The sequence below is a fragment of the Sapajus apella genome, unplaced genomic scaffold (genome assembly GCF_009761245.1).
Source record: "Sapajus apella isolate SASKATOON/1434 unplaced genomic scaffold, GSC_monkey_1.0 scaffold25, whole genome shotgun sequence".
Classification (NCBI taxonomy): Eukaryota; Metazoa; Chordata; class Mammalia; order Primates; family Cebidae; genus Sapajus; species Sapajus apella.
In genome coordinates this window covers 21,982,032-21,996,755 of record NW_022436965.1, presented here as the reverse complement: position 1 = coordinate 21,996,755, position 14,724 = coordinate 21,982,032, and the positions used below count along the sequence as shown (strand labels likewise).

Genomic DNA, 14,724 nt, shown 5'->3' with positions numbered 1-14,724 from the left:
TGCCTGTAGCCTCAGCTACTTGGGAGGCTGAGGTGGAAAGATTACTTGAGCCTGAGAGGTTGAAGCTGCAGGGAGCTGTGGTCATGCCACTGCAGTCCAGCCTAGGTGGCACAGTGAGACCCTGTCTCAAAAAAAAATATTTAAAAAAGAAAATTAAAATAGCATAGTATTTATATATAACCTACTCACATCCTCTTGTATACTTTAAATCATCTCTATAGATTACTTACAATACCTAGCACAGCAGAAATACTATATAAATAGTTGTTATAATGTATTGTTCTAAAATTTATATTATTTTTTATTGTATGAATTTTTAAAAAATATTTTTGATACACAGTTGGTCAAATCCACAGATGTGGAACATGTGGATTCAGAGAACCAACTGTATATAGTTGATTATATCCCAGAACATAGTGAATTTTACTAAAGTAGGTTTCAGCTAGTTTAGGCAGCCTATTTTTGTAATAGGCTAGTAACACTTACTGATAACTAAAATAAGGGCCTATTCTGCTGTCTTTTATAGATAGGATCAGAATTACAGCTCACTGGGGACAGTTGGCATCTCCTGCTTTGTGAAAGGCTATCTATCCTCTGAGAGCTGTGTGAGCCATTTCTACTTTAGGCAAACTGACTTAACATTCTTTAAGTCACACTTGCCTCTGGAACCTCACAGGCCTCACTTCCAGACCTATTTTAGACCTATGGTATCCGACGTGGCATCCACCAGCCACATATGGCTTTTGAACATTTAAAATGTGGCTAGTTCAACTTTAGGTGTACTGTAATCATAAAATAAGATACCGTTTTCAGCTCAGAAAGGAAAATGGCAAAATAACTTGATATTTAAATTTTTATTTTTTCTTTTTCTTTTTTATAAGCAGACCCATTTAGTATCCATCAATATTGAAATATTGACTTCATCTTGAAATGCTAATATTTTGGGTACATTAGGTTAAATATAATATATAACTGAAATTAATTTTACTTTTTTCTTACTTTTTTTTTTTTTTTTTTGGCAGAGTCTCTGTTGCCCAGGATGGAGGGCAGTGACATGATCTCTGCTCACTGCAACCTCTGCCCCTTAGGCTCAAGCAGTCTTCCTGTGCCAGCCTCCTGAGTAACTGGAATTGCGGGCACCCACCACCACACCTGGCTAATTTTTGTATTTTTAATAGAGACAGGGTTTCACCATGTTGGCCAGGCTGGTTTCGAACTCCTGACCTCAAATGATTCATCTGCCTTGGCCTCCCAAAATACTGGGATCACAGGCATGAGCCACTGCACCCGGCCTTTTCTTACTATTTTCAGTGGAACTACTAGAAATTTTTAAATTACATATGTCTTGAATTTCTGTTAGACAACACTGATCTCAAACATTAAATAATCCCAGCAAATGTGTTTTAGTGTTTAGTAATGATATGTTTAATGTCAGTTAGTCATTTATATCCAAATGTTTGTTCTCCTTAAACCAAAAGCGTATTTAGGCACTCTTTTTCTAAGACCTCACAAATGATAATTTCTTTTATTTATTTTTTATTTATTTATTTATTTATTTTTGAGATGGAGTCTTGCCCAGGCTGGAGTGCAGTGGCGCGATCTCGGCTCACTGCAACCTCCACCTCCCAGGTTCAAGCAATTCTGCCTCAGCCTCCCGAGTAACTGGGTCCACAGGTGCGCACCACCATGCCCAGCTAATTTTTGTATTTTTAGTAGAGACAGGGTTTCACCATGTTAGCCAGGATGGTCTTGATCTCTTGACCTTGTGATCTGTCTGCCTCAGCTTCCCAAAGTTGTGGGACTACAGGCATGAGCCACCATGCCTGGCCTACACATAATAATTTCTTACATCTTCATTTTTATGCTAGCTTTTATGAGATTCATAGTATCATTGTATGGTTTTGTGTTTTTTGTTTGTTTGTTTGTTTACCACAATGGACTTTTTGAGAGCTAATTTTTATTACAGAATAGTTACTTGTTTGCATGTCATAGAGAAGGCACATAGTCATTTTTGTACTATGTTGTTGATACTGAATTCTTAGAAAAGTACGTAACTTTCTGTTTTTCTTCTTGTTTTGATTTTTCTGAGGAGACCACTAAGGAGATTTCTGAATGAAAAAGAGCTTTACAGAAGGTTTTCTTCTTGTTTTTTTTTCTTCCCCAGAGAAGTTGTATTCCATAATTAGAGCTTCTATGATTCTTTCTTTTGTTTCTTGAATAGGAAATAGGCAATGGAAAACTTTTCTGTTTCTTTCATTGCTCATATCTCTTAAAGTAGGGTTCATAGCTGTGATTCTAAAATGTTTGTTGTTGTAATTTTCATAGAAGCACTAAACTAGGTTATTAAGGGCAAATTTTCAAGGGCAAATTTACTAGGTGGTAGGTTAATTATTCCATTGATTATAGAGTTTCGCTGAGTAAACCCACCATTCTCCCAAAACCATTTACAAAAGGTCATCTTCTAATCTGGTCTTTTCAGGCACTTCAGACACCACCTCCAACAATACGGCAACCGTGATTTCCACAGCACCTCCGGCTTCCTCAGCAGTCACATCCCCCTCTCTGAGTCCCTCCCCTTCTGCCTCAGCCTCCACCTCCGAGGCATCCAGTGCCAGTGAGACCAGCACAACACAGACCACCTCCACTCCTTTGTCCTCCCCTCTTGGGACCAGCCAGGTGATGGTGACAGCATCAGGTTTGCAAACAGCAGCAGCTGCTGCCCTTCAAGGAGCTGCACAGTTGCCAGCAAATGCTAGTCTTGCTGCCATGGCAGCTGCTGCAGGACTAAACCCAGGCCTGATGGCACCCTCACAGTTTGCGGCTGGGTAAGGCGCTTTCTCATCTCATTCACATCTGAGGAGGAGGTCATCCCTGGAATTACTCGTAGGGGAGACTTTGCATCACCTGACTTAAATAGGGGGAAAATGTCTTTAAAGCAATAATCTCTTTGAAATGGACTATTTTGTGATCATACAAGGACCTTGATTATAGTTGTTTAAGTTTCTTAACACCCTGGGAAAGGGAGTAGTCATAACTGTTTCCAGAGAAAGACCCCAAATACCAGGTCATTGATTACCTCGGTGACAGGGCCAAGAAGAAAGCCCAGAACTCTTGACTCGTATTTTCCCCATTACGCTCGCTCAACTGCCTACTTCCTAATTCTCAAGCATAGATAAGAGATGTAGTAATGAGAGTCTCAATTTTATACTGTTGTTTTCAAACACTTTTTCTCTAGAATGCTTCTTTCATTTTGGAAAAAAGTAAGTCATTCGAAATGACTTTAAAAGTCTTACATTTTGTGCTGATCATAACCTCATTTGTATGAGTAAGCATCAAGGAAAGCAGTAACTGTGAAGCACTAACCAAACCGTAGAAGAGTAAAGAAAAATAAATATTTCCACCTATTTCCCCAGTTGGATTTTCCTTTTGTAAGTTCTTTTTGGTGTGTTGTCAAAATGAGACCTCCATCTGCATGGTAATAAAGTGACTCCTCTTTTGGACTTGCAGAGGTGCCTTACTCAGTCTGAATCCAGGGACCCTGAGCGGTGCTCTCAGCCCAGCTCTAATGAGCAACAGTACACTGGCAACTATTCAAGGTCAGTAGAAGCTTTCTGCTTACTTTGGTGGCGTGCGTGCGTGCGTGCGTGCGTGTGTGTGTGTGTGTGTGTGTGAGAGAGAGAGAGAGAGAGAGAGAGAGATGGAGGAAGTCTGCTTTGCCAGAGGTAAATGATAGGAAAAGAGTCAAAATACTGGCTAACTTATATTTGAGGACCAAGAAAATGTCCTTTAAAAAAGCTTTGTAAGAGAAGTATAGGTGTTAGTATGTCAGTAAAAGCAGGAAAGATACCTAGTTTAGTATATGGTAAGAAACCAGAACTTTTATGCTGATATTGATCTTATGTGAATAAACTTGAAGGCAGATTTTTCCCCCTGATAAGTTTATCCCAAGTATTAATCTAAAACCCATCTCAAGGCAAACTTGATCAAGTAAGGCTCTCCAATCTCCATCCCCACCCCTGAGAAAGCTGAGCATGGGAAAGTCATATAATAAATGACTTTGGAACATATCAGGTGGACCTCAGGGGTGCTTTTAGTTCTTGTTAGGGTCTGCCCTTTTCATATCCCTGTTTGTGTAGAACATATATTCTCTTGGATTATAATGTCTCTTTTCCCAGTTCAGCTGGGTTCCTTTTACCTTTTAGCATGTTACCCAGGGCAATATTCATTCTATATCGTGAAGGGTTCCCCTTGTTTTGTACCTAAGCTTTCTGTCTAAAAATGTTTACTGTTACGTGATTCAGGGAGACAATTTGAGAGACATCAATAATTAATTGTAGAATTTTTTTTTCTTAAAATTATAATAGTTTTGATGAGAGGCTGAGGCAGGAGGATCACTCAAGGCCATGAGTTTAAGGCTGCAGCGTGCTGTGATATTGCCTGTGAATAGCTTTGTACTGCAGCTTGGGCAACATAGTGAGACCCTGTTTCTTTTAAAAAAAAAAAAAAAAAAAAAAAAGTGGTTTGTGCATAAATGAGAGTTTTCAGGGCCAAAAAATAGCTATTAGCCAACCTAAATTAAGGTTAGTATTTCACAGGTGATATCTCTAACGGTGTACTATAGAGAATGTTAAATTACAGACAGAACCAAACCGTGGCCTAGATTACCTTACATAATATTGACTTTCTGATTGACTAAATCATACCTGAATTGGTTAGCTCTAAAGCTTTTGTTATATAATCATTTTTTTTTTGAATAGAATTTGTGGTAAATCACTTTTTCTTCTGCTTTATTGAATGTTTCTGTGCTGTGGGGATACTACCCAGGCCACATAAATTTCCCAGGGCATGATTGACACTCTGAAAAGATCCAGAACTGGTCTGTGACCCTAAGTTTGAAATCTCAGAAGAAGTTTAAGCTGCACTAAGTCTCACTGTTCTGTACTATTTATATGAGCATGGCCAAAGTCAGAGGCGTTCCCTTCAGCTGTATATTATGTAAGAAATCAAGCAACTGTGTAATGCCATTAGAAAATCCCTCAAATCTACATGTTGGAGTGAGCTTATATGGATGGGGAGATTTAGGAATGTTGTGGGACAGCAGGATGAGATGTTAAATGATAGTCTCAATTATTCTAAATAAAATGCTGATAATGCCTTCTTTGGGAAAGCAACAGCATCATAGAAAATTTCTCACCTATTAAAGCACATCCTAGCTTTAGATCACTTATGTGGGCAACCTACATCATTATGTCTGATTTCCTGCTACAATAGATTCGTCATTCTCCTATGCGCAAGTCATAGAAATCAAATGTTTAGCCTCAGGAAGTGAGAAATTATAACTTTTACTTTATTTGGTGATATATAATTTATTTTAGAACTAAAGCCTTTTTACAAGATGGTTTGCATCTTATAATATGAAGCAGTGGTCCTCAACCTTTTTGGCACCATGGACCGATTTTGTGGAAGACGATTTTTCCACAGCCACGGTGCAGGGGGATGGTTTCTGGCTAACACTGTTTCCACCTTAGATGGTGCTCCTATAAGAATCTAATGCCACCACTGATCTAACAGGAGGCGGGCCTCAGGCTGTAATGCACACACCATTTACCTCCTATTTTTAATGCTTTAGTCACTTTAGCTAGTTTGTCTTTTGAACAGAAGTAGTTTAAAATCGGCAGGAGGTAGTTAAAAATAAAGACAAAATTATTGGATTTATTAAATACGTCTAGGTAAATGAAATAAACTTGAGATTTCAAGATGGAAACATGACTCCAATTCATTAGACAGGTATTAATTCTGTCTTCTACCCCTGCTTGTGCTCATTAAATTAGACATTTCAGTCTTTTAGGCTCTTCAAAATTATAAATAAACTGCAGTTAGTATCAATATAGCACTGTGATTGGGGAAAAATTTCAGTGAAAGGCTACACTCTTTCCCTAGTGAGTGTGATAGACTTTTGATGTGTTATTTGGCTTCCCCAGGATGATATTAATGTTCTCATTCCTGCCTGTTGTTTGGTGTTTTTGTCTGTAGCTCTTGCTTCTGGTGGCTCTCTTCCAATAACATCGCTCGATGCAACTGGGAACCTGGTATTTGCCAATGCAGGAGGAGCCCCCAACATTGTGACTGCCCCTCTGTTCCTGAACCCTCAGAACCTCTCTCTGCTCACCAGCAACCCTGTTAGCTTGGTCTCTGCTGCCGCAGCCTCTGCAGGGAACTCTGCACCTGTAGCCAGCCTTCACGCCACCTCCACCTCCGCTGAGTCCATCCAGAACTCTCTCTTCACAGTGGCCTCTGCCAGCGGGGCTGCATCCACCACCACCACCGCCTCCAAGGCACAGTGAGCTGGGCGGGGCTGGGCTGCCAGAAGCCTTTTTCACTCTGCAGTGTGATTGGACTGCCAGCCAGGTTAATAAACTGAAAAATGTGATTGGCTTCCTCTCACCGTGTTGTGAGGGCAAAGGAGAGAAGGGAGAAAAATAAAACACATACCAGAAAAAAAAAGAAAGGATGGAGATGGGACATTTGCCTAATTTTGTAATAAAACACTGTCTTTTCAGGATTGCTTCATGGATTGGAGAACTTTCTAACCAAAAATTAAAAAAAAAAAAAAAAAGAAACAAAAAATCAAAAACAAACAAAAATAAGTGAAAGGACTACTTATCATTTCCAGCAGTCATGATGACAAGTTAAGGTGAGTTACCAATTCCAGTATAGGAAGGGGATTTCTTGTTTGTCTAAATTTCTTTTTTCTTAAAAAAACAAAATCATTTTTATGGGTCTGTTGTACAGGCCATTAAGTCATAACAAGGTGTTTATAATCGTATCAATTGTGTTGGGGGTTCCTTTCTTAACTGGTACAATTTAGGCAGGCCTGTATTACTGTATCTCTATTATTGTTGTTGTTGTTATTGTTTTATATATATATATATATGTGTGTGTGTATATATATATATATATATAGTTTGGACATGTTTATTATCTCTCGCTCCTGGATCCTATTTCAGTGAGCTCCCACACTGTGGGGAGGGAGGGTTTTAGGGTAAGGGGAGACTTCTGTTCTTAACTGCGGGGAATGTTCTTGCTGGTTTCCTTATCCTTGATGACTCTTACAGAGGTGCTAGAAAATTATTTTCTTTTGCCACTTATGCAAGAGGCTTGGTGCAGAAGCTGAAGGCAGTGTGTGCAAACACTCCCATTCCACACACGCCCCTTCCCCTCCCCACATCAGGTGGTGCCTTTGGAGCACTTTTGTGTAGGAAGGAATTCCTGCTGAATTGTAGCTCTCACTCACCCCCAAATCATTGAATGACCCTGAGGCCCAGATCCTGTGGTGCAACAGTGCTGCTTTCTGCTACTTTCAATGGGAACAGCTGTACATGTTGCAGGGCAGGATTTGGTTCCGAAGAGCAAAGACTACTGCAGACACCTGACTTGGTGGTTCTCCTGATTTCTTATCTCCTGAAAAAATGCTCCTACTGTTGGTGTGTTTGTTTGTTTGTTCCATTTTGTGGAAGTTTTTCATCCAAACTTTCTTTAACTTGGCCAAGAAAAAAACTGATTTATTGAAATTGGGAAACTTTTCCCTTCTTTTCCATCAATAATATATACAAAAGAGGTGTGATGAGAAGAGTCAAAAGTTACCACTTTTTCCTCTAGAGAGCCACAGACTTCTTTCTACTGGATGGCTTATAAATTCCTCTAACCCTGAGATTCCTCTTGGTTCTCTAACTAAAGGAGGCACTTACTAGCCAGGCTGGGATCTGTAGAACCTTTGAAGAAGGACTTTGAGCAGGAACTTTGCACATACCTTAAGTGTCTCCTTGGTTTGTTCGTGACGCTCCTGCTAGGTAGGGCTAAATGGCAATACACATCTCTTTATTCAAAGTAGAAAGTGATTAGCTCCTGTAATTATTTTCAGGGTGTTTCTAGACTATATAAATGAGCCCATTGAAAAGGAAGAGCTTGTGAAAGTGGATGAAGAGGAATAAGGGTAACTTGGAGATTAAATTCCCCTCTTTGTCAGTGTAATGTTGTTATGCCATCTGTATCAAAAAAAAATTTCCAAAAGACTGGATCGCTGCAGTGCAGTTCATCTAAGTTCCCCCTCTTATTGGAGACAAAGGTTCCCATTTGGTGTCTGTGGGTGCTTGCTTAAATCTGTGGTGGTCCCAAGACTGCACTTTTTCTCCCTTTTGAGCTGGGGATGTAGAGAGAACTTGCAGGTGACTTGTTCTGATGGCTTTGTTTGTGTCTACAAGGGAGCTTGGATTCTGTGTATTTTTTTCTCTACCATTGTCCAGAAAGGCAGTAAATACAGGCACAATGTGTACTTTGTGTGTGATTCAAGTGGGAGACAGTCTGTTAAAAGGTCAGAAACATTTTAGTTCCCTTTAAATTTTTTTTTTAGTATTTTTTCTATCTTGTTTTATTTCACAAAGTATTTAATTACCACCCCCAAATTTCCTCCTCTTACCCTTCACCTTCCCTAAAATCCTTCCAAAATCAGTGAACTGCAAGCAGGGAAACTAACAAATATCCATTCACCCTTTTGTGTTATGTGTTTTTTATGTTTTGTTTTGTTTTTTAACTAAGCTTGAACCAAAGTCAATTTTTAGCAAGCTGCTGTACTAATGGACTAGTTTATAACGTGCAGTTCAGACACATCGAGGAGATAGATGCTACTGACAATTTCTTTTTCATTTGTCTTTGTTAATTTTATATAAAAGTTGCTGCTTGTTTTTAATCTTTTATGTTGGTAAACTGTAATATCCTCTGGGCAGACATTAACACTTGATGTTTAGTTTATTAGGTTGGTGTGTAAATAGAATGACAATGTCAATTACTAATTTCTCTCCTCTCCCTCTCCATCTACTTTTTCTCTGTTGTAGTTAAATTTATTCTTCTATCTTAACTTGACATTTAGTCCGTGCAAATGATTTGAGGGCTATCAGTAATGCTGTAGCTGCCCATAGTAATGAGTCCCTCCCTTGGGAGTGGTGAAACTTAGAAAGAAGGATTCAGGGAGGGAAATGCTGATACCCACTATACTGGATTAGAAGTTATAGCATTAATTTCTCAAAATTGCTACCAAAGGAAGTGTGGAGTCCCAAGGGACTCAAGCTCAGTGAGTTAAGAGAAAGGGCAAGGAAAGGCTATTTGGGTTTTTTTTTCCCCTACATATAGTTTAGAAAATGATCTCTTCCCCAAACAAAATTCACCAACAGACTTCAATATTAGAAAAGATACTAAGCTTTAAATGTCAATACAATGGTCTTTTATTCCCTGCCCTGTCTATATTTTCTACTCAATTTGGGATTAGGAGATTCTGCTTTTTTTTTTAACGTGAAGCACTTGATGACAGTAGACCAGCATAAAAGTTCTGTTTAAAAGAAGAAATAATTTTTAGGCAAAGATAAATCTTTGGATAAAAGTAAAATTTTATCTCTTTTACTTATTTAAAAATAAGTGAAATGAAAGGTACATTTACACATGTACACACGAAACACTAATATAGGTTTTTGGTTGGTGTTTAGTTTAAAATCAACTCCCTATCCACCATCCCTAGATATTCTACTGATCATATTGCTTCGTGAACACCTTAGTCATTTTTTACTTCATGTGTTTTTTTGTTTTTTTTATCATGTCAAGAAATGCATTTGGAATTGAATGAACTATCTTCTAAGCTAAGGTACTCAAACTTAACTTTTAGCCACCCTTCATGGGAGAGCCTGCAAACTAACGGGGGCCAGGGGGCCATTTGACCATAAAGAGGTATTTGGTGGAGTATCTGCATTTCAAAGAAGAAAGCCAGATAGGTCATCACAATTCATTGTATCATTCTTCTTTTTTTCCCTTTAATGTTTATGCAAATTTTATTTTATATTTCTGAATTTGGTTAGCACATACTAAGCCAAAGACTAATTCTAAATGCATTTATAGTGAATACTATATATGCCCATGGTAATGGGTCCTCTCTAAGGAATGGTGAATGTAATTGTGTGAATCCTGCTTATCTAAACAAGTGGTGCAATTTGGTCATAAACTTTATTTATATCCTGTATACATCCGAAGAACAGAGCAGAAAGACCTAAAAAAGGGCTTCTCACAGGAACAATATTACTATATTGTTCTAAGAAATAAGTTGAGTGCTGTATTAGTTTCAGTGTTTCTGCAGTTCTATAGGCAGCATTTTAGAATTAAGAAAAACATTGTGTATATCCATTAACTGATATAATATACACATCCTTTCATTTGTTATCAGAAAGATGAGTACTATCCCAATTTATTCAGCTTGTTACTCGAGAAATGGAACCAAAGGAATGCAACTTTGATTTTGTATAGAACCATACCTATTTATACTTCATGCTAGCATTATAAGAAATCTTTTTTGTTTTAAAAAAGGGAAGATAAAATTAAAGATTCTTAGTGAGATTATCTTGCCAATTTGTTGTACATCTCTCATTCATTGTTGGGGAAAAAAGCACAACTATACCTCTTTAATGTTATTTTCTTCCATTATCCCTCATTTATTTGGGAAGATAAGGGAAACCTTGTCTATATTATCCAGAAGCACAGGTTTGCTTAACACAATATTTAAATTCAGCCCACTCTTTAACATTAAACAGTTTTCTTTTTAACTTGCTGGAAAAGTTGGATACATTGGCAAATATAGGGAATTCGTGTCAATTTTTATTTTATTTATTTATTTATTTATTTCTCGAGATGGAGTCTCACTCTGTTTCCCAGGCTGGAGTGTAGTGGCGCAGTCTCAGCTCACTGCAGCCTCCGCCTCCTGGGTTCAAGCGATTCTCCTGCCTCAGCCTCCCGAGTAGCTGGGATTACAGGTGACCACCACCGTGCCCGGCTGATTTTTGTATTTTTACTAGAGATGGGGTTTTGCCATGTTGGTCAGGCTGATTTTAAACTCCTGACCTCAGGTGATCCACCGGCCTTGGCCTCCCAAAGTGCTGGGATTGCAGATGTGAGCAACCGCCCCATCCTCATGTCAATTTTTAAAGTGATAAATCCTGATATTATACATTGCAATTAGTGTAGACTAAACGCTTGGCTTACAGAACTCTCTGTTCATAGTCTAAAGCTGTTCCCAAACCAGGTCATCCTAATGAAACATTTTTGACCAAGAAGAAAGATAAGGTCATTGAGATAGAAAGACACAGAAACCTCTTGTTTTTGTTTCTTCCCAAGAAGGGAGAAGCCCTGCTAGGGAGAAGTCAGTAGTATCACTGACTCACCCTATCACTGAGTGTAGGCTGTGATAGCAAGGAGGAGGCAGGGGTGTTGTGCTGACCAGTGGCTGTGGCTTGGCTCTTGGGAGGCCTTCCAAAGACCAGTCTGCAGTTTGAGGAAGGGCCCCCAACAATTCATTTGGAGAGCTTGGTCAAGTGCTTTCTCATTAAATTGGCATCTAAACTTGATGAATTTAAAGTTTTTTTATTCTTCAAATCCTGTTTATTAGAGTTGAAAACATTAAAAGATGACTAATACTAATGGAAAAAAAAATACTAAAGACCCAAAATTTAAAATTTTCCAAAATGGACAAGACGATGGGTTAATTTGCTCATGACTGATATGAGTTCACGTTTATGTGAGTATGTGTGAAAAGCATTTACTGCGTGATGCTGTTCATAGCCCTGGCTGTTGGACCTCATTTTCAGTTTTCTAGCATTTGAGGATGACACTTTATAAAATGGTAAATCTTTCTTAGCATTTACCTTCACTTTTGAGAAGGGAAAAAAATCCTTCTTTGCTGTTTCTGTAAGAAGAATAACTAAGATCAGCTATTATATAGGTTGCATGGATGGTGTACACAATACAGATGTAATCTTGGACAGGAATAGGATAAATTGCTTTCATCATAAAGGCTAATCATTTATTTCTTCATCCAAAGACATTAAATAAGACACCCCTGAGATTTCCAGTAAGGTATTTGAAAGGATCCCACTGGGCGGGAGGGCAGGGAATATGTTTTTTCTCAGAATCGTCCAGTTTGTACCCAGTTTTCTATATGGTTTTTGAACTGTAACTTTTTTTATTTTTTATTTTTTTGTAGTTTTCTTCTAACTCTCCTTATTCTTTAAGTAGTTTCTTGTTTTGGTCCTTCTACTCTTGGCCTTTGCTAAAAGCAGTAAATGTGAGTGGATTTTATGTTGATTATGTCATCTGGGTCTCCTTTCCTTCCCTTCTTTTTCTCATTGAATGGTGGTACCTTAATTTGGGTAACAGCTCGCTCTGGCACCTTCATAAAATACCTCAGAATAGCTTAGCATTGTTGCAAAACTGGTTTTAAACTAAAAACCAAATAAAAGAAAAAACTTTATAAATAGTGGAAATAATCTAGCTGTAGCATTTAGTTGAACTAATGTTTATTACAATTGATTAACATGATTGATGCTGTATGTATTTGGGATCCTGTTTATAGGTTACAATTTATAGGGTTAGGGAGGGTTGGGTGGGGCAAGAGGAGAAGTTGATTATGTTAGAAGGAAAATGTTGCTCGTGTGTGTGTTTGTTTTTTCTTATATCTGTCTTGCCAAAGGAAACTTGATTTTCCCTGTGACTGGCTTTGGCCTCTCTGTGGTCTGATCTGCAGCAGTGTGTGGTGGCATGCAGGTAACATATGGGGTGTCCAGTAGGTTCAGGGAACCTGAGGGTGCATTTACATCCCTTCCTATGGTTGCTCATGCCCCCTAGACCCTGCCAACCTCTCCTAATGATTCGTTACCTCTGTACATAGCAAAAGCATAGGCAAAGGATGAATGTGTGAATGCCTGGATATGCAGTTGAGAAATAGAGGCAGAAATAGACATGCACCAATTAATTTGGAGCAAAGAGGTGAGTGATTGATGTGTCTTAAATCTAGGCAAGTTAAAGTGAAACAGGTTCTTTGTGTTACCGGTACTCTGTCAGGTTATTGAATGTTGTGCTAGTAACAACATTTTAAAACCCTACTTACTTTTCTCGTACCAAGGCTAGTTCTCTCTAGACCAAAAACACAAACAGGATAAAAAGCAAACCAAGAAGTTGAAAGTTAACCTGCCCACCTCACCCCTGTGATACAAAGTGTGACCCTCAAGGATTGGTTGGTGGGATTGAGGAGAGAATTATTCTTGGTGAAGACGTGAATGAGAAATGATACTGGCTTAGAAAAAATTACAAGCCCTTTCTGCCCATACTGTGAGACAAACTTTCTTGGTTCCCTGAGTTCCAATGTAGACTGTATCTCCAGAAAGGCTGTTTTTTTAGATAAATGATCTCACAGAACTTAAGTGGGATTTGGTTTAGACACCAAAGACACTGCTAATGTCATTGCTTATCCTTAAAGTTTTCAGAACAGACAGAGGGAATAGGAGCAAAAAGCCAAAATTTGGAAAAGCTTTACTTCATCTCTTCCCTTCCCCTTTTCCCAGTCCCCTGCTTTTTGAAGGAAGTCTTCTTGGTTATCCTGGCTTTGGAAAGGAGATTTATTTTGTTTTGCTCTGCTGGCTGTTCAAGGATGGATAGTTGCTCAGTGTAGCAGTGATGTTCCTGGAATTGCTGAGAAATTTGGGGAGGGCAAAAGATAGGGGTAGGATTTGTTCATTACTTCCCTTTATCTAATACTTATAAATAGAACCAATACAGCCTATATGAGTTCAGACAATATTTAGATTTGCTATCTCCATCTGTCTCCTGTAAAAGATAAGAATTTTCAAGAACAGGATTATGTGGAAAACCAACAGATCTTCCCTTACTCTCCTGTAAATGTTTTGTTCCAAAATGTTTTTATATATGGGCTCTAGGGAGTCAAGTAGTTCATTGTTTCGGTGTACTATTGATAGGACACAGAAATGGGGCGAGGGTAAAGAAATAGATTGCTCTCTGAATATTGCATCAAAAATGATCAGGTTGCAGAACTTCATAAAAGCTTTACTAATAATCTTATTGTTCTGACATTATGTAAAGGTGGTATTAATACTGTATGAGTTTTCAAAGTGCTAGATAGGTTTATAAGTAGGTAATAGGGATGTTGAAGGTTAGAGCCCTTGAAACAGAAGTTCTGGGAAAACAAGGTGTATGTAATGGAACACTGCTTTGAGCACAGAAACAAAGGTCCCTTGGGCCTAGGAGGGAAGATGTGATTTGTGATTGTTTCTGTGTCCCTGAATCTACCCACCCTGCACAGGGCTCCACCACCCAATGCCACCTTCTGGTTTAAACCCAGGACATTGTCAGAAAGTTAACACCCCAAAACTAATTTACGTTAAAAAACGTTAAGGTCTGCTGCAAAGTTTTCCCATGTTTTCTTGGTTTACTTGTTCATCATTCTGTAAGTTAGCCACAGCCTCACAAGAGCAGCTTAAGGCTTCTTTCATAAATTGGCAGCAGCATTTGAGTTCTCAAACATTATATCCCAAAGTCTGCAGGCAGACAGCTGGATACAGTGCTGAGTTTCTTAAGATTGGGATCTCTTTCAAATGAAAAAGGACAGAGCCAAGTAGAGAAAAGACTTTGTGCTCCCACCCAGCCTTAATGAGTCTCATGGTCTAAAAACAGGAAGAAAAGAAATGCACTTTCAGAAGCTAAAATGACAGTGTCTGCTAGAAAAGCTGTAGTTGTAGGCAGTGAGGGTGCCATGTCCTTGGTTCCATTCCTGCATGAGTGTGCGGAAGGCACACACTTTCTAAGAGTGGAGAGGACTAGTGCCAGCCCGGATGGGTTTAA

The 14,724-nt window shown here is 38.7% G+C and overlaps 1 protein-coding gene across 3 annotated transcripts in view; it reads left to right on the top strand.

Annotated features, from left to right (window-relative positions):
- The window catches only part of POU2F1 (POU class 2 homeobox 1), a 182,092-nt gene extending 174,042 nt beyond the window's left edge, over positions 1–8,050 (top strand). For all 3 annotated transcript variants that reach the window (XM_032291508.1, XM_032291510.1, XM_032291509.1), the window contains 3 exons: positions 2,480–2,825; positions 3,508–3,596; positions 6,034–8,050. In XM_032291508.1, coding sequence (XP_032147399.1) covers positions 2,480–2,825; positions 3,508–3,596; positions 6,034–6,344 — 746 coding nt within the window. In that variant the 3' untranslated portion in view covers positions 6,345–8,050. The remainder of the gene's footprint in view (positions 1–2,479; positions 2,826–3,507; positions 3,597–6,033) is intronic.
- Positions 8,051–14,724: the final 6,674 nt, after the last annotated feature.